Here is a 25,358-nt window from a genome sequence, read left to right as displayed (position 1 = left end):
CATGTTTCAGTAGCTCGTCCAACGAGGCTGACAGAGAAGGTTTCAGAATCTTGGAAAAGCTCATGGGGCAGAGTAGCCCAGTGCATGGCAGAGCAGCATCCTGTCGTCTCAGGGGTTCTATGGTATGTGTAGAGTAACAGGAAATGATCTCATTTTGTGTTGTGTGTATTTTACCACAATTAACAAAAGAAAGGGGGCACCCACCTCCTCTCTAGGTCTCGCTAGATCAGTGTAGTCCTCACCCCTCCTCATTGCCACAGCTAGAGACCATTACAGAAAACCATAACCAATCAAAATGCAGCTTCGGAGCCAGGCCCCGTGGCTCTATCTGCAAAACAGCCCCCCTCCTACGGGTCAAGAGACGCTGTGAAGGAGAAGACCGGACAGTTGGAAGAGCCAGAGGGTCGGGGGTTTGCTGTGAGAGCGTGTGTCCTGATAGTATCAGAAGGCTGCACCCATGAAGTCTCACCAGCATGACTACCTAAACATGAGCTAGACAAGGACATTCCGCCCCCCCGCCAGGCCTCAACCCTACACAAAGAACTACAGACGACTAAGGAAGGCTGAGTGGGAAAAACAGTCTTCCCCAGGGAAGAGCACACCAGCTAGTATCCAATACCCAGTGGTCAGCCCTGGAAACATACACACAAGGGACACTGTACAGACTAAGCAGGTTATATTTAGGAATATATACGTATTTACAGATGCACATATACATGTAACCACTAATGAGAAAAGAAGCTGTGGATTTGAAATGAGCAAGAGTCTGGGAGGGTTTGAAGGGAGAAAGGAGATTATTGAAATCGGAGCCCGTAAGACAATACAGTTGGGGACGTCGTGCTTGCTGCACGAACATGAAGACCTGAGTTCGGAGTCCAGAACGCACTGAACAAGCCAGTTGTAGCGACATGCACTTGTAGTCCCCGCACTGGGGAGGCAGAGACAGGAGGGACCGTGGAGCCCAGTGGCCAGCTAGTCCCAGGCCCCAGTGAGAGACCTTGTCTCAAAAAAAAAAAAAAAAGGAAAGAAAACCTGATGTTGACCTCTGGCTTCCACATGTAAAAACAAAACACAACAATAACTTTTTTTTTTTTTTTTTTTGCATAAGTACATGTTTAACTTGGGTGAACATGTGTGTCTGTTTCCTGTTGTAAGTACTTGGTTGCTTCAGGGTTAGGAGGTCATTCTCAGGAAGGATGAGGCTGAGCCTCCCCAACTCCCTGGCTAGCTTCAGTGGATAAAGATTGGCAAGTCTGCTGATGCAGGTTCCACATAGTCTGCCACGGTTAGATTTCATATAGCCTGTCATTCACTGGGGAGGAGTCTGGGGAGGAGTGTTGTTTTGCGGCACAGCTTCTCACAGAAGTGGACAGCTGTTAACACAGCTGAACAGAGGTTGTGCTGGTTATGGTTGTCATTGCTTTGAAACACCAGGACCAAAAGCAAGTTGGGGGGGAAGGGGTTTATTTGGCGTACACTTCCACAACATTGAAGGAAATCAGGACAGGAACTCAGACAGGCAGGAACCTGGAGGCAGAGCTGATGCAGAGGCCATGGAGGGTGCTGCTTTCTGACTTGCTCTCCATGGCTTGCTCAACCTGCTTTCTCGTAGAACCCAGGACCGCCAACCCAGGGGATGGCACCACACACAATGGCTGGTCCCTCCCCCATGAATTACTAATTAAGAAAATGCCCTGCAGGCTTGACTATAGCCTGACCTTCGGGAGGCATCTTCTCAAGTGAGGTTCCTCCTCTCAGATGACTGTAGTTTGTGTCAAGTTGACATCAAACTAGTCAGCACAGAGGCAATACTTCACTGCCTCGCTAGGTAGCTTCCCAGGCCTGAGGGGATGTGATCTAGAGCCCACACCAGCTCTTGACCACTAGAACTTCCTGTGAGCCCCACTCTGCCCAGTTGTTGGCACTCATATGGGGGGGTCTCCTAATGCCCCGCCCAGACGTGCAGTTGTGTGGTTTCTTCCTCACATTCACATTTCTGTGACTATTTCTTCTTTCAGTTTCTGAAAGGAGGAGAGAGCTAATCACATTTGTGTTTGGAAGATTAATTGAGGGAGTATGGACCGAGGAAAAAAGTAGGTGGCACATTTTGAACATGTCCAGTGCAAGCAAGCTGTTCTTCCTCAAGCCTCTTAGTGACTAGAGGAGCGAGGGTAGTGATACATACAGTACATGCACTTTACACACACGCACTCTTGATACATACAGTACATGCACCTTATACACACGCACTCTTGATACATACAATACATGCACCTTACATATACACGCACTCTTGATACATACAGTACATGCACCTTACACACACGCACTCTTGATACATACAGTACATGCACCTTACATACACATGCACTCTTGATACATACAGTACATGCACCTTACACACACGCACTCTTGATACATACAGTACATGCACCTTATACACACGCACTCTTGATACATACAGTACATGCACCTTATACACACGCACTCTTGATACATACAGTACATGCACCTTATACACACGCACTCTTGATACATACAGTACACGCACCTTATACACACACGCACTCTTGATACATACAGTACATGCACCTTATACACACACGCACTCTTGATACATACAGTACACGCACCTTATACACACACGCACTCTTGATACATACAGTACATGCACCTTATACACACGCACTCTTGATACATACAGTACATGCACCTTATACACACGCACTCTTGATACATACAGTACATGCACCTTATACACACGCACTCTTGATACATACAGTACATGCACCTTATACACACGCACTCTTGATACATACAGTACATGCACCTTATACACACGCACTCTTGATACATACAGTACATGCACCTTATACACACGCACTCTTGATACATACAGTACATGCACCTTATACACACACGCACTCTTGATACATACAGTACATGCACCCTATACACACGCACTCTTGATACATACAGTACATGCGCCCTATACACGCACTCTTGATACATACAGTACATGCACCTTATACACACGCACTCTTGATACATATAATACATGCACCTTATACACACGCACTCTTGATACATACAATACATGCACCTTATACACACGCACTCTTGATACATACAGTACATGCACCTTATACACACGCACTCTTGATACATACAATACATGCACCTTATACACACGCACTCTTGATACATACAATACATGCACCTTATACACACGCACTCTTGATACATACAGTACATGCACCTTATACACACACGCACTCTTGGCTGACAGTATATGCGCCCGTATGTATGTATTTGTATATAATATGTGCTCTTGGCTGATAATACATATATATACCCCTTATATGTACAACCTGGGCTGATAATACATACATCCTTATATATACACTCTTAGCTGATAATACACACACACACACACACACACACAATCTTGGCTGGCAGTACACACACCCCTTATAAATACACTCTTGGCTAACAATACATACACCCGTATATACACATACATACATACATATGCACAATGCTAATAGTATATGTACCCTCATATATACCCTCTTGGCTGACAGTGGCCTCTCAGTCAGCTTACCATGGCTCAGAAGCAGTGGGACTATGACATGCAACAGGGACAGCGAGTGAGAAGAGCCGTCAAAGGGACACTCAACTGGGTCATTTACTCTTAAAAGTAGGACCAGGTGGGGAATATAGACTGCAGTTGATACACTCTACTGTCACTGTTTGAAATTAATTGTTGGTTTCAGTGCTCAGCAGGACCCCATATTAACATAATTATATTATAGTTCTAAGTCAAAATAACATATTAGACTGCCTGAGAAAACACAGCAGACTGAACGGGGCCAGACAACTTCATCCTTTGATAAGTTTATTCTCACTTGTTTTAAGAATGAGTTTTCTGGGCTGAGGCAAAGCTTTCCTGGCACACATGATGCCCTGGGTTCAATTTTCCAGTATCACACACAGTAAAAAGTAAGTTAGCTTACCTATAAACTTCTGTTTTCTCCCCAGTACTCTATAGTACAAAATAGAATTTGATAAAGTATAAGTATCATTCCCTCTCTTAGGGTCACAGTGACGCAGAGCTCCTCGAATTCATTCAGTAATTTAATTATAATTTTTATATACCATAGAAATGGCAGTTTAGTGTCCAGATGCTATTCTTGAGTTTCAATAAATGCTTGCAAATTCTGCTTCTGCATAAATACGCAGTTTCCTAGTAGCTCAGGCAAGTTGACTCAAGCCCAGATTTAATTCAAGTGAGTGAGTGTAGCTTTTATGCTGATAAGTTGCCGCCCTCTCCTCTGTGGTCGCCGTGGCCTCCTGTAGAAAATGACAATAGCACACAGCACTGCTTAGTACCAAAAGCTCCAGAATATTTCATCCTGTCCGTGCGGAGTAGCTTTGCCCTTGAGGCCAGTGGAGGTTGTGGAAGAAGGTAGGCAGGTGGGTCCTGAACATGGAGCTCCAAGTAGCTCTTATGGTGGTGCCTCGGGGACTTCCTACAGGTGTGGGTACCCAGCTATAAAGCGAGAGGGCATAGAAGCAAAACTGCTTCAGTTTATGCCTGGCCTCTGTCAGCACTGAATAAAGCAGATTTGCAGGTGCATATTCTCCAAAGTCTTTGTTTTGTTCAGTGTTTGGCTGGTGTGCGAGTTCTCTGCAGCGACCCTGGACGTCAGCTGGCATTTCCATCACCCATGGTGAAGTTTGTCTCTTTGCAGGCAGCCGTTCGGCAGCTCCCCTGATGACCTGCTGTGTCCACATCCTGCAGCAGAGTCTCCAAGTGATGAGGGCGCTCTTCTAGACCAGCTGTATCTGGCCTTGCGGAACTTCGATGGCCTCGAGGAGATTGACAGAGCGCTGGGGATCCCAGAACTGGTCAGCCAGGTAGGCCAGAGCGCTGCAGGGGCCACGTGCTCCATAGGCAGGAGGAGGTGTCTCTAGAAAGGCCTCCCCCCTCCCTGCCCCTGCCCCTCCACTACTCACATAAACTGTGGACAAGACGCAAACACTTGGGAATGACATAATGAATTAGAGCAGAAAAGCAGAAGCTAGGGGCCTGGAGAGATGGCTCAGGGGTTAAGAGCACTGACTGCTCTTCCAGAGGTCATGAGTTCAATTCCCAGCAACCACATGGTGGCTCACAGCCATCTGTAATGAGATCTGGTGCCCTCTTCTGTATACATAATAAATAAATAAATCTTTAAAGAAAGAGAGAGAGAGAAAGAAAGGAAAGAAAGAAGGAAGGAAGGGAGAGAGAGAGAGACAGAGACAGAGAGACAGAGACAGGAGCTAAAGGCCCACTGGCCTCTTGTCCCCTTACTGATGGGCAGATGAAGAAGAGGTCAAACACAGGACACTGTCCTGGTGGCCCTGCCCCTAGAAGAGGAGACGGTCTAAGCAGAGGTCTCAGTCCCGCTCGCTCGCCTGTGCACCAGGACAGGCAGCGCTACTTCAGGTCTGCCTCACACATCGGGAGCAGAAGTCAGCCCTTAGGTGCGTGTCGCCCAGAACAATTTTAAGAATATTTGAACAAATAGGAATATCGAAACTGTCCATCACCTCATGAGTCTGGTTAACTCTCTTCTTCCCAGTTAACTGAAGAAGTGACAGACTTGTAACTCTATTTCTTTCATCTGAGAAGACCCGGGAGGGAGGCTACGTAAATCCCCAGCGTCTCTCCTGAGGCAGCGCCTGAGCGGCCCTGCAGCTGCTTTCTGTGAAGCAGCAGCGCCTGGCTTTGCTGCAGGAGGAGGAGGGGCCTACAAAAGCCTCACAGCCTTCGATCCCATGGCTCATCTTTCTGTCACAAGTCCGGCCCAAGGCCAGGCTCCTCGGACTCCAGCATGTCGCTGTGTCTGTGAGGAAGGTGACATGAGTGGTTGAAGACTTTCTCTGAAACATAAAAACGGTCTTGTCATAATCCCCACAGTGGTGCAGACACAAGCAGGAGCTGAGGCCTGTCCATTCATACTGAAAACAGCACAGTGGAAAGAAATGACTGGAGGGTGCACAGTACCCTGAGTGGAGCCCGAAAGGAAGTGGCGTGACTGCTTCCTGTGGAACTGCTCGCCTGTGCCTGAGCATCAGCTAGACCTTCGCTTCTCTGAGTTTATGTATCCCAGTGACATTGTTAAATGTCCTTGGACTTTCTGAGTGACCTGTGACACTTTGACAGGTTTTCAAGGGATTTTTATTTTCAGAGATTATTTCAACTATAGCCCAGCCTAGCCTTAGATTTATGGCAACTTACCTGTCTTGGCCTCCAAAAAATTGTAATACTTTTTAAAAAATTAAAACCAGTGTCCTGTCCTCGCCCTAGTGTTACTCCCCTTTTTCAGCTGTATTGTTTCTAACGTCTCCTCAGCCGTGGGGACTGAGTTGCTGAAGGCCTGTTTAGGTAGGATGAGGGAGATGTGGCGTGTGTAGCCAGAATTGCATACAGCGTTTGAAAATGGAAATTACTGGCTGAAGAGACAGCAGTCAATAAAGCGCTTGTTTCACAAATATCTCTAGAGCCCAAGAAAAAATACCAGGCCGAGTGGTACACACTTGTCTTCCCGGCAGGGGGTTAGGGTGTCGGGAGGACAGCAAGGTCCTGGGCCAAACTACCAGCCAACCTAGTGTAACCCATGAGTTCTGAACTAATGAAAGACCCTGTCTCACGAATTCAATAGCTGAACATAGAAGTAATCTCACTAGGTTTTTCTATTAAGAATGAGCAAATACAAAGTTCTGAGCTATTTCAACAGTGAACGGCCTCCCTGCTGGTAATCCATGCACACTTTTTAAAGTGTTGTGTGGGGAGGGGTAGGATGCTGTAGCTGTCAGGTGACCGCAGGTAGTGTGGATCTGCTCCAGGATGCTGTATAGCTCTAGGATGACTTGGAGTGACTGAGGCAAGGCTGGGAGACGCTGAACTGAAGGAGGCCTGAGATTTTTATTGCTGATGGGGTCTTGCCCTTCCAAAGACCATCAGATTTGTAGCATGGCTTCTAGAAGGAGAGGGCTTGGCCAGGTCTACCTTCCCATGGACACTCGGGCTGCACCGGTTTGAGACATTCTCCCTGAGAAAGCTCCAGATTTCCTCTGTGTGGAACCGGACAGTCAGCCAGAAGCTTGTATATACAGTTCAGTGGCAGAAATGAGGAGAGACCTGGCCTCAGAAACAGGGTGAACCACAAAGAGAAGAGAACCATCCTGAGAAGTCCTCTGTGGTACCTGTGTGCGTTTTTTCTCTCCCTTTGTCAGAGAGAGAGAGAGAGAGAGGTGTTTTGAAAACTGCAGAGCTAATACAAGATGCAGCTGGAATTATGCAGCTCTCTCTGTAAAGTGCATCTCAACTGGGCATAGTTGCGCACACCTTTGATGCCAGTACTCACTGAGACAGGCTGTCGAGTGAGTTTCAGGACAGCCAGGGCTGTATAATGAAACCTGTGTTGAGTTGGGGTGGGGGGACACTCTCAGACAATCAAATTAACCAGATACATAATAACCGGTCTTACAGACATATCTGCCAGATAGCAATCAAGGCACGGGGAGGATGTGCTGAACATCTTTACACCTTCCTTTCCTCCTGTAGGTCTTTGGTGGGAGAAGCAGCTATTTAAAAAACAAACGACAAGTATACTGAACATGTCTAGCATGTAGTAAGTGAATGGTGGCAAAGTGTGGGCGTGTGAGAAATTCTGCCAGCCATAGAAAACAGCTGAGTAAACAGTAGGCAGTGTAAGTGTGGTTCTGCCCTGTTACCTAGCTTAGGAAGTAGAGGCCAGCGGCCCATGGCTGAAACCCAGCATGGACTGCATAGCAAGTCAGAGGCCAGCTTGAGCATGTGAGACCCCGTATCAAATGGCTCCCGCCCCAAACATAATGGGCAGTAGTATATCGCCCCACTGAGGATCTCAAGTCCACGTCACAGTGTGGACCACCACCTACCATGTCTTAGCTGGAAAGACTTCCTGAAGTCCGCTTCATGTCCCCACATCTGTTTTGTTATCTGCAGAATAAGGACAGTGGAGGCTAGTTCCCCAACACTGCTAATTCTGGCTAAGGCAATCACTGAATTAAAATGACTGATAGAGGTTTGTGCATTCAGTCAAAAGAGCTAACACTTGCAGATGTCTGCTTATTGAAGCCCATGCCAGGTTCTGACTGGGGAAAGATAGAGCACTACATAATCACAGCCCCTCTCTCCCGCCCTCCCCCTTGAAGGAAGTGCTGTGGGGAGGCGGCCTTGACCCTTCTTCCCCTGGGTAAATGGATCTATTAAGCAAAGAGGCATTGTGTGGCGGGAGAAGTAGAGCCAACCTGATAATACCTTGAATAATTGGTACAGCATTTGTAAAGCATCAGATAGAAGAGGGAGAGAAAGCTGCCGCCTTATATTTAGTACGATGTTTTTAGTGGCTTTATTCATGTGCTGCTTTGGGGCTTCTTTTCAGAGCCAGGCTGTGGATCCGGAACAGTTCTCAAGTCAAGAGTCTAACATGATGCTGGAGCAGAAGGCCCCTGTTTTCCCACAGCAGTATGCATCTCAGGCACAGATGGCCCAGGGTAGCTATAATCCCATGCAAGATCCAAACTTTCACACCATGGGACAGCGGCCTAATTACACCACACTCCGTATGCAGCCCCGACCAGGCCTCAGGCCCACAGGCCTCGTGCAGAACCAGCCAAACCAACTGAGACTTCAACTTCAGCATCGCCTCCAAGCACAGCAGGTTAGTTTTCCATGGGACCTTCAGTCTGGGGGCTCAGGAAGGTTAATAGGGATTGGTGTAGCAGTGAAGCATTAGAATTGGGCTAGGAGCTGGGTGGTGGTAGCGCACACCTCTAATCCCAGCACTTGAGAGGCAGAGATGGGCAGATCTCTGAGTTTGAGGCCAGCTTGGTCTACAGAGCGAGTTCCAAGGCAGGCTCCAAAGCTACAAAAAAAAACCCTGTCTCAAAAAAAAAAAAAAAATTGGGCTGGGAGCACTGCTAATTGGACAAGGTGATTTGAAGTAATATTTTCTGTTTTGTAAAATGCGTTGAGCTGGGATTGGCTACATAGCCCTCTAATCCTAGCACTTGGCAGGAAGATTGAGAATTCTAGGCCTTGAACTGGACATGGTAGCTCATGCCTTTAATCCCAGCACTTGGGAGGCAGAGGCAGGTAGATCTCTGAGTTCGAGGTCAGCCTGGGCTACATAGAAAGACCCTGTCTCAACTCACTGTCCTCCCAAAATATTGATTCCTATTTGTTTGTTTTTAGAATCGCCAGCCGCTTATGAATCAAATCAGCAATGTTTCAAATGTGAACTTGACTCTGAGGCCTGGAGTGCCAACGCAGGTGAGGAGCCAGCAGCTGTCTGTGTCTCCGTGTCTCCTCCCACCCTCCTTCCTCCCGCCCTCCTCCCTCCCATCTGCACCCCCAGGCCTGTCAGCCTGTCAGCCGACACCATGCTTTGGTTCTCTGTACCATCTTTATCGCCAGGCTCCGTTGACTCTTGTTGTACAATAACAAGAGTTATTTCTGTTGCAGACAGCCCCAACCAGTCCTGATTCAAGTGCTGGCTGATGTTCCCAAGAACATGGGCTTACGGTCCTACAGGCCTTAGGTCACGACATTGTTCATAGCACATCAGTGCATAACCTTGTTTTTATGGAGTTTCTCTTTGAAGATATTTTCCCTGAGTGTAATTTACTCATTAACATTAAACTCACAGTCGATAGACTGTCTCAGAGCCAAACAAACCTCACCTAACACGTGTACTTTCTCCATTAAGCACATCTGCCCCTTACGTGGGAACACTAGACAGTGCTACCCCAGCAGAAAGCCCTGCTAGGTTCTATTGGACCGTATAAGAAACCTCCATACTGTTAGGAGCTGAAGCAAGAAGGCCAAGTGTCCTTCACATGCTCCCCTTGGCTGGAAATGTGCATGCTGAGCATCTGAAATCCTTCGCTACTATACTCAGGTTCAGAAATGGCCATGATGAGGGATTATAAATAAACTTTAGAATAGGCAGCCTCACAGATGGCCAGGATATGCCCTTACAGAACAGTACACAGCTTTATTATTGTTTACTTAGAGCAAGCCCAGGATCCCAGTTCTGCATCCATCTTACTTACATAACCTGGCCTCACCAGGAGAGTACAGCTGTGTACCTCAGTCATCTGTGACTCCATTCCCTGTGATTGGACGCCCTCTTCTGGTGCTCACAAGCACTGCACACACATGGTGCATGACACATACAAATAAACACAGAGCCTCCTGCAGGAAGGAAGGCCTGTGCTCTTTTGAAGTCCTTTGATTGACTGTATTCTCACAAAATGAGTTAGTTAGTTAGTGTCAGGGGGTTGCAGAGTCATCACAAAGGTTGAGCTTGGAAACTCACTGGGTACTTCCTTTCGTGTAATTTTATATTATTCCAAATGAATTTACATGGAGCATGCCGTGGGTATCCTGTCTAACCTATCTGCCGTTGGTTTTCCTTCATGTTTGCCCTCCCTTTCAGGCTCCTATTAATGCACAGATGCTGGCCCAGAGGCAGAGGGAAATCCTCAACCAGCATCTTCGGCAGAGACAAATGCATCAGCAGCAGCAGGTGCAGCAGCGAACTCTGATGATGAGAGGACAGGGGTTGAATATGACCCCAAGCATGGTGGCTCCTAGCGGCATCCCAGCAGCCATGAGCAATCCCCGGATCCCCCAGGCCAATGCCCAGCAGTTTCCGTTTCCTCCAAACTACGGTACTGGACCCCACCTTTCAGCAGTCCTTTCTCCTCCTCGATGCCCTCAGTCCTGGCTAACCAGAGTGATAGGAAACCTGGGAGGACAGTTGGGGCCTGGCAGAAGTCCCCAAGGCCAGCACAGTGCCATGCGTCTCTTAGCTCTGGGCCCTCCTGTTCTCTGGTTCAGGTCTTGCTTTAATTTAAGGATGACTGAAGTTAAGTGTGTTTGTGTCTCTGGATGTGTGGGTGTGCATGAGTGTATCTGCCCAGGTCAGCGTCTGTGAATGTAATACACACACACACACACACACACACACACACACACACACACACACTGCTACTTACATTTCAATGTTTCTGACACAAAGAAATCAATAACTAGATACAAAGTGTCAGAAGATATAACTCAATTTAAATATTACAGATACTCTATAGCTTTTGAAAAATGCTTTGTTACTGGCAACACTTATGAAAAAAGAAAAGCTTTAAAGACTATACCAGATTTTTACTGAATAGGCAATTCTTGAAGTGTTATAAGAGAGCCAAGGTGGGAGACCCCTTTCCATCATACTGCTTTGTTCTTTAATGTCGGTCTGAGATGAGACACCAAGGATGTGTGTCGTGTGCAATTAATAGTTTGATTATTAATAACTGTCAGTGCTTACATGGTCATTCAGTGTTCCAAATGGCTCTCCTTTACCAAACTGTCTGAGTGATCTATAAGTAATGATAAAAGTCTTTGTGTTGCCTAAATACAGAAGTCCTATCTCTTTAAGGAACAAAGATAGTGTAGCCCAGGCGTGGTGGTGCACGCCTTTAATCCCAGCACTCGGGAGGCAGAGGCAGGTGGATCTCTGTGAGTTCCAGACCAGCCTGGGCTACAGAGTGAGTTCCAGCACAGCCAGGGCTACACAGAGAAACCCTGACTCAAACAAAACGAAAAGAGCAAAGCTAGTGTATTGTTTTTCCTGTTGGATATAAACTTTTCTTCTGGGCTCCTTTACGTGCTGCACAAATACTGAGCAAACATGCTTACTCCATCCCTGAAATGCCCTTCTCCCCACCTACCTTTCCCTCTGCTGTGTTTCCTTTCTGATCATGAGAGTTCCTTCCTTTTCCTGTGAATTCTTTTACCCTGAAATCAAACAAGAAGCACACTGGTCCCTGATTACTAATCCTACCAGCACTCGGGTACCACAAGCCCTTTCCAAAAACAAAACGAGGCAATGTGAATGCAGTTACATATTTTCTAAAATACATTATCTCATCATGGGGTGATGTAATTTAGTTTAAAGAAAAGTTATTTATATGTTGACTTTCAGAATATAGCTAAATTTAATGAGCCTAATCTAAATTGAAACAATACAATAACGGTGATACTTACCTTTTTTTTGAAAAATGTTGACCATTTCCGATAAAAATGATATAGACACAGTTAGTATATACATACAAACTCTTGGTTTGGAGGAGGGTTAAGGAAAGGGTGTCATTTCTCTAACTCTAGGCGGGATGTTTAATGTGTGTCCTGGTGCGGACCCCGTGACAGTTGTAGAGACTTCAAGTATGGAGACTTTTCCCCCATGCACTTCTATCTCAGCTTGACTCTTTCTAAATGTCTGGAATTAATTGTATATAATCAAGTATTTGGAAATAATGTATGCTTAATTTAGAATATTCTCTATGATATAGCCAACAATCTCCTTTGGACTGTTTTGTTTTTAGGAATAAGTCAGCAGCCTGATCCTGGCTTTACAGGGGCTACGACTCCCCAGAGTCCGTTAATGTCCCCCCGGATGGCGCACACCCAGAGTCCCATGATGCAGCAGTCTCAAGCCAACCCAGCCTACCAGCCCCCCTCAGACATGAACGGATGGGCACAGGGGAGCATGGGCGGAAACAGGTAACATCACATTGCTGAGTCCGATATAAATGATCCCTCTAGGAAGCTTTCTACAGACTAGCCGTCCCTTTCATTCATATTTTCAAAATGTATTTGTTTGAGCAAGCAATAGCAAATGAATCGCTAAATAAGTCGGTTTACTCTTTAGCAAAAATCAACAGAATTTGACAGAAGCCTGACACACCACCTCTCTTTGGAGTTGAAAGCAATCCCTGTAAGCGGGTTCCGTTGCTGACACGAGAACTCCTGTGGGAGGCAGGGGCACGGAGCCAGCTTTATCGGTGTGTATGATAAGTGCAAACAGAACGCATCCAGCAGCTGAGCAAGTGGGCAGATGTGTGTCCTCAATAACATCTGCACGGGAGAAAGCTTGATGTTTCTGTCCCAGTGTCGCAGGGCAGGCCGGCCTGTGACGCATTTATGCCATTTAAATTCACTGGTCTAGAACAGGTGCTCCAGACTGCTAGCCTCAGTTTACCATCAGGCTCTAACACCTTTTCACTGTGTTCCAGCATGTTTTCACAACAGTCACCACCACACTTTGGACAACAAGCAAACACCAGCATGTACAATAACAACATGAACATCAACGTGTCCATGGCAACCAACACAGGTGGCTTGAGCAACATGAACCAGATGACAGGACAGATCAGCATGACCTCAGTGACCTCCGTGCCTACGTCGGGGCTGTCCTCCATGGGTCCCGAGCAGGTAAGTGCCACAGAGAAGCAACTCCAAGTTTTCTAGTCTTAGAGTTTTGTCTGTTTATGCCCTCGAGTCCCAATCTATTTTGAAAAGTGTTTTTTCACCTTATTTTCACCTGTGCCAGTGATATTTAACAAAGATGCTTTTTAATGGTAAACCATTGGGAAGGATTCCTGACTGCTAAAGAGTTGGGATTTTTGTATTTGTTTTATTGGGGTTTTTTTTTTCCTTAGTTTTCACATCATTGACATTTTTTATGATTTGGGAATTTAGGGATGGAGTGGTAAGTGCTATTAAGTTTTAGAACTAGCTTTGCCAAATGTGATAGCACACACCTTTAATCCCAGCACTCGGAAGGCAGAGGCAGGCTGATCTCTGAGTTGGAGGCCAGTCTGGTCTACAGAGTGAGTTCCAGGACAGCCAAGACTACACAGGGAAAACTTGTCTTAAAAAACTAGCTTTTTTGTAAAAGTAGATGGAGAGCCAGGGCCACACTACCTGCTGCCCAGTGACTCCCAGTGCCACTGCTCACATGGAAGGCTGGCTGCCCGTGCTCTTCCTCTCAGCTGCTGCAGTGCAGGCACCATAGACTGTTTTCAGTCTGTGTCTGTGATCCCAGCACTTCAGTTCAAGGCTAACCTGGACCACATGAGACTACATCACAGAAAGGAAGAGAAGAGGGGAGAAGAGAGAAGAAATGTCAGGATGATGATGAATGTCCCACACACATGGACACCAGTGGTTTCTGAGCTGCCCTGTCAGGCATGCATGCAGAGTCCGGCATGCAGTGATACAGCAGTAGAGCACAGTCATAGGCCAGCCTACCCAGGAACAGCTTGATGCATTTAGTAACTCAGACCATTTGAAATGTGCATGTGGATTCCAATACTTTGACTATCAGACTCAGTATAATAATAACCCAGAAGCCACCAAGCCTTGCAATCTGAATTGGACCCGCAGGACTCACATACTAGAGAGGACTGACTTCTACCTCCACACACATGCCGTGGCATACATACACCCACCACACACAAAGTAAAGGTAATAAAAGGGGCTAACGAGTAGTTTATTTGACCAGAGTCTATTCACGAAAGCCAGCACTGTTTTGGGTCTTCACACATTGCTCTTGCTAATTAATAACTTGCCTGAGTAGCAAAGGTGTCAGGAGCATCTCAGGTGCTTCACAGTCACGGGGTTGAGTCACCAGTCTGAGACACACACACACACACACACACACACACACACACGCACACGCACACACACACGGGGGGGGGGGGTGTAACTGAAAAAGTGTAAATAAAATTTACTTGGAAGGCAAGTGGTGCACTGTCATACTATCAGTATGGTTTCAGCCTCCCCTGTACTGCCCCCAAAATGTGCACAGGGAAGAGCAGCTAGGTTCATGAAGTCATGTGATGGGGTCGTCTCCCCAGGGACATAAAACTAATAATGGCAAATGTGTCATGTGTTGTCACCCTCAGGTAAATGACCCTGCTCTGAGGGGAGGCAACCTTTTCCCAAACCAACTGCCTGGAATGGACATGATCAAGCAGGAGGGAGATGCATCTCGGGTAAGCAGCTGGGCCAAGGGTGCAGCCAAGGTGACTAGTCCTATTCTGTAGGCCAGAAAGGACATAAATGCACTGTTAAATCAGTGGATTAGAAATAGCTGTAAAGCATTTCATAATTTCCTTTGGCATAGAGGGCCTTTTGCGTAAATAGTTTTTGTTTTGTTTTTGCAAGGTGGGGGTATTGTTTTTTGTTTGTTTGTTTTTTGTTTTCAGATAGGGTAATGTGTAGCCCAGGCTGGTCTTAAATGCACTCTATAGCTGACCTTGAACCCCTGATTCTCCTGTCTCTGCCTTTTAAGTACTATTATTACAGGCATGTACCATCATGCTGGTGGTTGTTCTTGTTTGTTTTGTTTAAGACTGGGTCTGCTAGGGATACAGTCCCATTGGTAGAGGACTTGCCTAAAATGCATGAGTGAGGTCCTTCATGAATCCCAGTACCATAAAAAAAATAGTCAGGAAGCTGGTACCCACCCGCCTTCCCTCCCTCCTACTCTCTCCCCTGACACTCCCCCTCACCTAAGGGATAAAAACTGGTTTGTTTTTCTGAGACAGGAGCCCACTTTGTAGCCCTGGCTGTCCTGGAACTTGGTATGTTCACCATGTGGGCCTCACAGAGATCTGCCTATCTCAGCCTACTGAATGCTAGGATCAGAAGAGTGCACTACCACACCCAACTCTTAAAACATTTTATCCCATCACATAGAGACAGGAAGTAAATAAATAACCTTTCAGGCCCACCCAGGGATACCCAAAAAAACAAACCAATAGCTTGATCCCAATGAAGAAAATGGAGTACTAAATGAGTGCTGAGTTTCCTTCATCCTGGATGCTGTAGTGTGAGTCATCGGGTTAGAATAAACCCCGCCCACAGTTAGTGATAGGGCGTATTTGCTTGCCCACTGTAGACTTTCTGGTTTCACAGCCATAATTGTGGACTTCACAGATACTGACCGTGTGTAGGAGTCCTAGAGATGTTCCTGATACGTATCCAGATAATGGGATGGTTAGGTACACAAAAACTTACTCTATCTGTATTTTCAAAGCTTTGACCAGTAAGGCAGTCAAACACTGGAAGAGAATCCATATTGACCATGGGTTTCATCGGGTTCACCAGTTTGGGGGAGAGGGGTGCTGATGCTTCTCCTGAAGCCACAGTTTTCACAGGAAGCAAGTGCCCAGAGCTCAGGGTGACTTACATGCAAAAGCTGAGGCCTGGAACCTGCCCTACACTTCCCTGGGCACAGTAAGCAGGTGACAAGCAGGCTCTCAGAGGACAGCCCATTTTAACTGAAAAGTGCCAGGGGGGAGCCTCGCTGCAGAACACACCATACCTCTGAGGACATGTGAGTGTGGCACAGTACAACTCAACCTTTCTCACCTCAGCATGTGACTGGCGGGCCTGGACCCGCTGTCCTTTGAACAAGCTATCTGGATAAAGCCCTCTCCCAGCCAGGTCCAGGTCCTCAGAAGTACAGGGCCCGGGCTTCAGCTTTCTCTCAGGAGTACTCAGAATTGGCCCTGCCTTGTGTCTTCTGTGGCTCCAGAAGGAGGAGGAGAAGGAAGAACTTATGTCCTATAAAACAGACATGGTAGCCCACCCATATTATGCCCTTGAAAACTGCAGAAGCAGCCAAGCACAGTAGCACATGCAAGAGGTTTGCTACAGGACAGCCTGATCTACGTGGAGAGTTCTAGGCCAGGCAGGGCTATGTAGTGAGACCAACCCTGTCTCAAAAAAATGAAGGGAAGGAAAGAAAAAAGACAAAGAAAATTGTGGTCCGGGTGTGGTGGTGCATACCTTTTATCCCAGCACTTGGGAGGGAGAGGCAAGTGGATCTGAGTTCTAAGTCTAGCCTGGTCTACAAAACAAATTCTGGGACAGCCAGGACTGTTACACAGAGAAGCTCTGTCTCGAAAAACCAAAAAGAAAAAGAAAATCGTATGAGCAGCTAACAAGTCACAGTCTGTTGCTCACTTATTTGACACCACACTGTCTGGTACAAGGGCTGCCTTAAGAATCGAATGATTTGCTGGCAGTGATGGCGCACACCTTTAATCCCAGCACTCAGGAGGTAAAGGCACGCAGATCTGTGAGTTTGAGGCTAACCTGGTCTACAGAGTGAGTTCCAGGACAGACAGGGACTACACAGTGAACTTTGTCTCAAAACAAACAAACAAAAACTTTAATGACTTGCCCAAGGTCTGGAGGGATCAGAAAGCAAGCCCAAACAAACTGACCTCTGAATGTCCATTCTTAACCTGGCCCCACGGTCCACTCCCCAGAGAGAGCGCGGGGTTCTCCAGAGTTTTCTAAGGGTTTGTTGTAATGATATGGTTGGTGCACAGGGGCCCTGGCTGGCTGGGGCAGATTCGGTGACGGGCTGCAGCGTCTGGAAAGTCTCTCACAGCCCAGGCACTGCATCCACGTGGAAAGACGGATTATTATAATGGGGAGATAAAGAGAAAGATGGGGAGAGGGGAACAGAAAGAAAGAGAAGGGAGGGAAAGCAGAGGTGTGCACACCTCATGGTGGGGGAGGAAGGGAGGGGAAGAGAGAGCAAAAAAGGAAGGAGTTTTCTTCTTAAAGGGAAAGTAGTCGGGCAGGTCCCCAAGGGGTGGGTCAGAATATTAACATTCCTCTGTTTTGATTATTATAAAGGGTGAGTTATTGATAGCAAGTGGGGGAGGGTAGTTCTTGAGACTACTTCACACTGACAAGGGGCGGAGTGGGGAGGGGGAAGTTGGAGGTCCAGTGTCACACAGTTGAAAGAAAATAGATTGTTATCATTGGCCTTATGAGCTGGGCTAGCCATGGAAAGAATGATAACTACCAGAAAGAATGGAACAGACAAGTGCCCTGGTTGTACAGAAGAGGCAAGGATGAATGAGTGAGACGTGAGAGCAGATGTGCCCTTTATTCAGACATCTTGGAAAACCAGGTTCCAGTTGCTGGGCAGGTGCCCACCTGAGCCTGGAGAGGTGGTACTGCCAGTGAATTGAGGGATGATGTGTTCTTTGGGATGCAGGAGCCATCACATCTGCCATTTCTCTGGAGGTGGGGATGCATCTGTCCCAGTTGGCATCCTCGGTTGGGGGTTGGCATCCTCGGAGCTTGTGCCAGCTGGTGCAGGGGATGATGTATCTGGAGAGCCCCTTGGTCCAGGCAGGAGGAGGGAAACTTCAAAATATGCTGGAAAATGTATGAGGTCAAAATGGTTTCTGGAGACTGTTAAGTTTTTATCAGACCAGATTTCTTGATACAGTAGCAGAACTTTTCCCAGAAGCCTGCAGGTATCTGTAAGACAGCTGGAATTGATTTACATCATAGCAAAAGGTTTAAAAATCCATAGAAATTTAAGGACTCTTAAGAACTGTTTGTAGTCAATGCTGTATCAGTTTATCAAAACTGCATTTATCATTCTTAACACCTTGAACCTCTGGAGTTACATCTGAAACAAGTCTCTCCTGTATCTTGAAGTCTGTGAATGAGGCATACTTGTCTGTATTTTTGAGTTATCAAGGTGCTTGTAGTCTTGGGATTGGGGCTGTTAAACTGGTACTCTAGTCATCAAACATCATCAGATCTGAGAAGGATAAATTTAAGAAGTGAGACGGCTTTCCAGCTACCTAGGCAGCAACCCCAAGTCTCTCTGTGGTTGTTGGGGGACAGAAGCCCCAAAGGCAGCACTTGTTCAGCTGAGACTCCCAGACGAGCTGACAGGTTTTTAGATGAAAACAACGCAGTGTCCATCACAGAACACAAAATGCTAGTTTATTCTAGATAATACGAATCTCGAAGACCACACAAACGAAGCAGGTGGGGGTCATGGTGGCAGTGTGACCATTGTAGCCCAGACAGGCCTTAACCTTGATGTCCTGTGCCTGCGCCTCCTGAGTGCTGGGTGTTTAGGTGGAAGCCCTGCCGGAGCCATATACCCAAGGAGTCTGGGGTGATTGGGTGGAAGCCGCACCTCTCTCCCCATACCCTGCCCCTAAGAAAGCCTTCCGGGAGTCAGCCCTTCCCAGGGCTGCTCAAGACCACGACTACAGGCTGCTTGAGAATGGTTGCCAGAATGGATGGAACTAGAAAAAATCATCCTGAGTGAGGTAACCCAAACCCAGAAAGACAGTCATGGTATGTACTCACTCATAAGTGGATTCTAGATATAAAATAAAGAACAATCAGACCACAACCCATAGAACCATGGAGGCTATATATATAGCATGGAGGTCCCTAGGACGACTGCGGCTTATAATAAATTTCGGTTTTACTCAATTATTGGAAAAAAAAATAGCCAAATGAATGGAAACACATGAAATATGAGTCAAAGGCTGAGGGGCCCCCAGCTGGATCAGGCCCTCTGAATAGGTGAGACAGTTGATTGGCTTGATCAGTTTGGGAGGCATCCAGGCAGTGGGACCAAGTCCTGTGCTCATTGCATGAGTTGACTGTTTGAAACCTGGAACTTATGCAGGGACGCTTGGCTCAGTCTGGGAGGAAGGGACTGGACCTGCCTGGACTGAGTCTACCAGGTTGATCTCAGTCCTCAGGGGAGGATTTGCCCTGGAGGAGGTGGGAATGGGGGAGGGGGGAGAATAGGGGAACCCGTGGCTGATATGTAGAACTGAATGGTATTGTAAAATAAAATAAAATAAAAAGAATGGTTGCCAGGGCTGGAGAGATGTCTCAGAGTTTAAGAACACTGGCTGCTCTCCCAAAGGTCGAGTTTAATTCCCAGCAACCACATGGTAGCTCATAAACATATATAATGAGATTTGGTGCCCTCTTCTGGCCTGCAGACAGAACACTGTATACATGATAAATAAGTCTTTAAAAAAAAAAAAAAAAAAAAAAAAAAAGACTAGTCGCCATTCCTGCAGTGTGTCTTCTGTCCTCTTCCCTCCCTTCCGAGAGTCACCGGGAGGTGCTTTGCTCTGCTCATAGACTGGATTTATTAACTCGGCTTGATTGGCCTGTTACATCGGCAGCAGAGGATACCCAATAACTGGGGGTCCAAACTTATCCCTGGGATTTTAGGCTTGTGCCACCATGCCTGGCTGGAGATGTGAAGTCATTCAGGAGAGACTGATGTCCACCCCTTGACCTGTAAGCTGCAAGAAGCTTCGCACTGTTGTTTGTAAATGTTACATTCAGTTAGGAACAGAACCATCTGCCTTCCCACATCAGAAACACAGCTGCTCATTAAATGTGTGCTCTTCGAGATTCATATTATCTAGAATAAGCTAGCGTTCTGTGTTTTGTGACGGACATTGCATTGTTTTCATTTTAAAAAAAAAAACAAAAACAAAGTACTTGCTGTTGCAGTAGCACACATTTGGGAGACTGGTGTAAGGTGGTGGAGAGTGTGAGATAGGCCAGGGCTGCAACAGAAATAACCAACCAAGCGTCAAGAGCCCGCTGCCTTCACAGCCCTCTCTGTCTGTTTCCCTGCAGAAGTACTGCTGACCCTGCTGGAGGGAGCTGGTTGCCTCTGTCTTCAGCCCTCGGGCTTACTTGCTCAAAACCCTGACCAGTCTGCGGAGCTGCGTCTCTTTGTTCTGACCCACCTGACCTGCCACCGGTTCTCCCAGGACACGATCAGCAGACAGTTGGGCCCCGGCCCCAGCATAGAGTGTGCTGGCCTGGCTGCCACTGGGAGAGCGGCCTCTCCTGACAGCCTGAAGCTCGCCTCCAGACCATCTCGCAGTCTGTTCACTGCATTCACCTTAGTGCAACTTAGATCTCTCCTGCAAAGTCAATGTCGACAGGCAAACTTCATACCCATTCAGATTGAATGTATTTAAATGTATGTATCTAAGGAGAACCATGCTCTTGTTCTGTTCCTGTTCGGTTCCACACACTGGTTTCTTGCTTTGTTTTCCTTGGCTAATCAGTCTAGTACAAAAGAGTATGATCCTATCTAGAGGAAAGAAAGGAATTTTTTAACAAAGTCAAACACAAGGTGTTGTAAGCGGAAGCCTGCATTTGGGATGGAAGCAGGGCAGACACTGGACGACGTTCCCGGTGAGTGACAGTCAACACAGCTGAGTGTGTCCTGCAGAGAGCTGGCCACCGTGTCGGAAGGAGGGTCCGGTTTGAACAGATGAGAAGGCGCCTGAAAGAGGGCTGTTCACATTAACAAGGATCTGTTTTCCTCTGTCTGAAAACCAAACCAGTTCCCCTAAATCAGGAGTAAAAGGAAGTATTTATTTCTAAGTTAACTGTTTTTAGATGCATCGGGTGGTTTGAATTGGCGTCTCCTCCCCGTCTCCTCCGGTCTCCGACCCTGACCCCTCCCCTCCCTGCCTTCTCTGTCCACTTCTATTCTTTAAATAAAACAACAGCAACAGCCTGAGCTGTAGAAACCAGGTTAGCCGTTCATGCTGTCAGGGTCTGCCAGCCACTCAGCAGCAGCTTACCGTCGGAAATGCGTTTCCTGTCGAGGAGAGGAACAAAGTGGAGATCCAGTCAGGCCGCGACACCTGCGGGGGAAGGCCTAGGCTGCCGCCCCCGCCCGGCCCCGAATCGAGAGCACTGATGAGATCACAGCAGACAGCACCACAGATCTGACCTCTGCCATGGGTTTTTTATTTTGTTTTTTAGCAGTGCTGACAAAGCCGAAGTTTTGTAAGGTACATAAAAATCCAATTTATATGTAAACAAGCAATAATTTAAGTTCAGAACTTAAGTGTTTTAATTGTATAATTTTGTGAGGTATACATATTGTGGGATTGACTCAAAAATGAGGTACTTCAGTATTAAATTAGATATCTCATAGCAGTGTCTCCTAAAGGTGTTTTGTAAAGGCTGCCGATGCCTTGATTAGACCTGATTTGTAGACTTAAGACCTTTCGTTTTCTAACCTTGAGATCTGCTCATGAATCATGTATCTAATCTATATGATATGCAGCCGCCGTAGGAACCACTTCTTGATTTTATATGTTTCTATTCTTTCTTAATAAACCCTAGAAAGACTACATGTTACTAAGCAGCGCACTTTTATGGTTGTTTTTCTTGCCCACTCTGTCAGGGGATAACCTTTGTTAATTGGTATCAGTTTCTGACAACTGCAGTACCCAGAACTAGGACCTTTTCAATTCTCCCCAACCCCTGATATACATACTTTCTTACCTAAATTTCAGAATGATATCTTTTTTGATGTCTAAAAACAAAGCATTTTATAATATCTCATTAGCCAAGCTTTCTAGGAACAGAGAAGTTTTTCCTTGAAATTTAATTGTTTATTCCTGGCAGGGTGAAAACATATAAACTACCCTATTTATATTTATATCTCTCTATATATCTACAGATTGTGGAAATATAGAAAGAGATATGACCCAAAGACAAATGGTAAATCATCTGAAAGTGTTGCTCCATGCTAAAGAACTTTCTGGAAATTTGCATTTCGATACCTTTTTCCACTTTGAGAGGAATGTCAGTGCAGGGAGGTGGCCAAGGAACAGCACTTCCCAGTGGCCACCAGTTCATGTGTCTGCCCAAGGCTCCACTGTTCTCCACCAAACCATTGGGTTGCACAGCCATGCTGGCAAAAGGGAGCAGATGTAGGCCCAGAAGGCTAGGACTTCACCCCAGTAATGAGGCTCATGTGGTACACTCCTGAATGTGCCCCGTTGTCAGAAATATGTGAGGTAGGACAACCTTTAACTTCACACGACACAGGAGAAAATGGAGTTTAAAACAGCTTTGTTTTGTTTTGAATTTTAAATCCCATTTCACTCTAACACCAGCCACGATATCTCTCTTTCAACATTCATCCAATCTACCCCTTTTTTTCTAATGTCAGTCCCAACCAGGCAAGTGTGTAAAGCCGGCAGGCAGAATAACCCGTGATCATGACGTGAGGAAGAGAGTCAATTCTCTCGCGGTTCCGAGCAGCAATGCAGTGTATTTGACATCTGAGGAGAAGGAAGTAAGGGAAGGAGTCCTCTGATCACGTTCTCACAGAAGCCAACGCCAAATCGGCTCCTGTCGTCAGCATTTCTCATGCTGGACACAAATCTGTACTTGGTTTTTGTTTAACAGAACATATTATCAGTGTTTTCTTATATTACTCAATGTGAAAAACATAATGTGAAAAGTGTACACACCGTAACTCCGGTTGTAAAACCCATTTGAGTGTTCATGTAACGTGGTAAGTTCTCAAAGTGAAGTGAGCTGCATTACGACAGATTCCATTGACGCGAAGATTAGAACAGCCCCCACGTGTATCTCTTACGACCTGTGATCATTGAAAGCAATGGTTGTGTGCAGTTTAAGATGCCGTTTTTAATCTGTGTTTTAAAATGGAGTTCATATGGGTGTGACACACGAACTGGGAGGCACAGATCCACTTGCAGAACCCAAAGATACACAATCAATTTTGAAATGCAACTTAAGCCATTAATTGTTGGTGTGGATTTAAAATTTTCTAGTGTTTGTATGGTAGTCTGCTGCCTAAGAGCAAAGCATTCTCTGCACAAAAGAAAATTACTCTAGTGGCTTCGACTTTAATTAGAATTTTCTCCCTGGTCTTTCTTTATAGACTAAAAATCTTTTAAGTTTCTTACTACAGGTAAAAGCTATGTGCAAGAACCTCAAAATGCTAAAACCTAGCATAATGCCTTAGATCTGTTTTTAAGTCTTGTATATTCCTACATAGCTGTCCAATGTATTATATTTGTATAGTGAATTGTGTACAATTTTTGAATAAGTGCATCATCACTTAACCTTATGTTATTGAACAGTGATGATGATCCATTTCTTCAAACATTTAACTGTCATTTTTTTTCTTTGTCATTCGTGGGTTTTATTTGTACAGTTCCTCATGAAGTTGCATCTGAGATATGTGTATATGAAAAGATTATACAAGGGTAAAATTAAGCAATATATTAACTATGGTTCTTCAGGAGAAAGCTTACAGTGTTTCAGGTTGTGATTTCTTTTCAAAGCAGAGTTGACTCTGAACATCACTTTGTTCATCTGCATTGATGTGTGTATTTCTAGTGTGAGCAGTTTATGCAAAGGTAGATATATTCAGAGAAATTTTAAATACATTTATGCAAGTTACTATTGCTTTGCTGATGCTATTTGCTTATTTGATGTTAAATAATGCTATTGTAAATAAAGAATCTGTTGTTACTGCATCATTTAATAAATTTTAATGCCTTCGGGTTTTACATGGCTTTAGAGATTTTAATGTGGTTATAGCGTATCTTCTTTGTGATTTAAATTGAAAAATACCTGAGAACTACTGGCTCAGTGGTTAAGAGCACTGGCTGCTCTTCCAGAAGACCCAGGTTTGATTCCCAGCACCCACATGTCATCTCAGAACTATCTGGAATTCCAGTTCCAGAGGATTCAGCCCCTTTTGGCTTCCACAGGCATCAGGCCCACACCTGGTGCACAGATATACATGGAAACAAGACACCTATAGACATAAACTCAAAAAAAAAAGAGTTATAGACTTTGTCTTTTAAATTTTTCTTGTGAGCTGGAGAGGTGGCTCAGTGATTAAGAATGCTTAATGCATTTCAACAGAACCTGAGTTCAGTTCTCAGCACCCAGGTCAGGAGGCTCACAACTGCCTGTAACTCCAACTCCAGGGGGATCTGGTGCACTCTTCTGGTCCCTACAGGCACTGCACATGTCCACACATTCCAGAAACACCCATATACTTAATTAAAAATAAATCCTTAACAAGAACTTACTTTGACAGGGCAGTCAGTGATGATCACAACACTCTGATGTCTCATCCTCCCAGGGAAGCTAGGGAAGTGTATCCTAATTGAGATTACCTAACACTTTGTGGCAGGCATAGGCCACATCTATTCACCTCAATCCAAATATTGCTGCAGTCCCAAGTCTGAGACCTGAACTCACAGAGATCCACCAGCCTCTGGGTGCTGGAATTAAAGGCGTGCACCATTACCACCCAGCAAACTTTATTTTTATACTTATGTGTATGTTCACAATAGCTGAGGTACACCTGTAGAGAGAGGTCAGCTCTCAGGAGTTGGTTCTCTCCCTCCACCGTGAGTCCTACCTAGCAAGGCCACATATCGGCAGCAAGCACATCTAAGTTAGCCCAAGCAAGCAGTCTGCAGCCCCATCCACTTCTGGATACTGGTCAGGCTGAAGCAAACTCTCCAGCACTTTCCTGAAGCCACCCTAACCCCACTGCATACAGGTTTTCAGCACCATCCTCCTCTTCCAGCAGCATCCAAAACTCACTGTGTAGCCCAGGCTGGCCTTGAACCACACACACACACACACACACTGCATCAGTCTCCTATGTGTTGAGATTGTTGGTGTACCCCGTCACACCCAGGCTATGTGCTCTCTGAGAAATACTGCTAGCATGTTCCCGGACCCTGGACAAGACAGAACCCCTAACCACAAACATAAATCATCCATGTGTCCATAAGTG

At 46.0% G+C, this 25,358-nt stretch overlaps 1 protein-coding gene across 5 annotated transcripts in view; it reads left to right on the top strand.

The window, feature by feature from the left end:
* Positions 1 to 24,118, top strand: part of Ncoa2 (nuclear receptor coactivator 2) — a 266,816-nt gene extending 242,698 nt beyond the window's left edge. For 3 of the 5 annotated variants that reach the window (XM_028864593.2, XM_028864589.2, XM_028864591.2), the window contains 8 exons: positions 4,755 to 4,920; positions 8,478 to 8,756; positions 9,290 to 9,367; positions 10,536 to 10,770; positions 12,475 to 12,652; positions 13,165 to 13,363; positions 14,839 to 14,928; positions 20,387 to 24,110. In XM_028864593.2, coding sequence (XP_028720426.1) covers positions 4,755 to 4,920; positions 8,478 to 8,756; positions 9,290 to 9,367; positions 10,536 to 10,770; positions 12,475 to 12,652; positions 13,165 to 13,363; positions 14,839 to 14,928; positions 20,387 to 20,398 — 1,237 coding nt within the window. In that variant the 3' untranslated portion in view covers positions 20,399 to 24,110. Of the gene's footprint in view, positions 1 to 4,754; positions 4,921 to 8,477; positions 8,757 to 9,289; positions 9,368 to 10,535; positions 10,771 to 12,474; positions 12,653 to 13,164; positions 13,364 to 14,838; positions 14,929 to 20,386 lie in introns of all 5 variants that reach the window. The other 2 variants (XM_028864590.2, XM_037206417.1) reach the window with 1 other exon arrangement.
* The last annotated feature ends 1,240 nt before the right edge of the window (positions 24,119 to 25,358 follow it).

Source organism: Peromyscus leucopus, chromosome 5, assembly GCF_004664715.2.
Source record: "Peromyscus leucopus breed LL Stock chromosome 5, UCI_PerLeu_2.1, whole genome shotgun sequence".
Lineage (NCBI taxonomy): Eukaryota > Metazoa > Chordata > Mammalia > Rodentia > Cricetidae > Peromyscus > Peromyscus leucopus.
The sequence above is the reverse complement of the archived record's forward strand: the minus strand, read 5'-3'. Positions and strand labels throughout refer to the sequence as shown.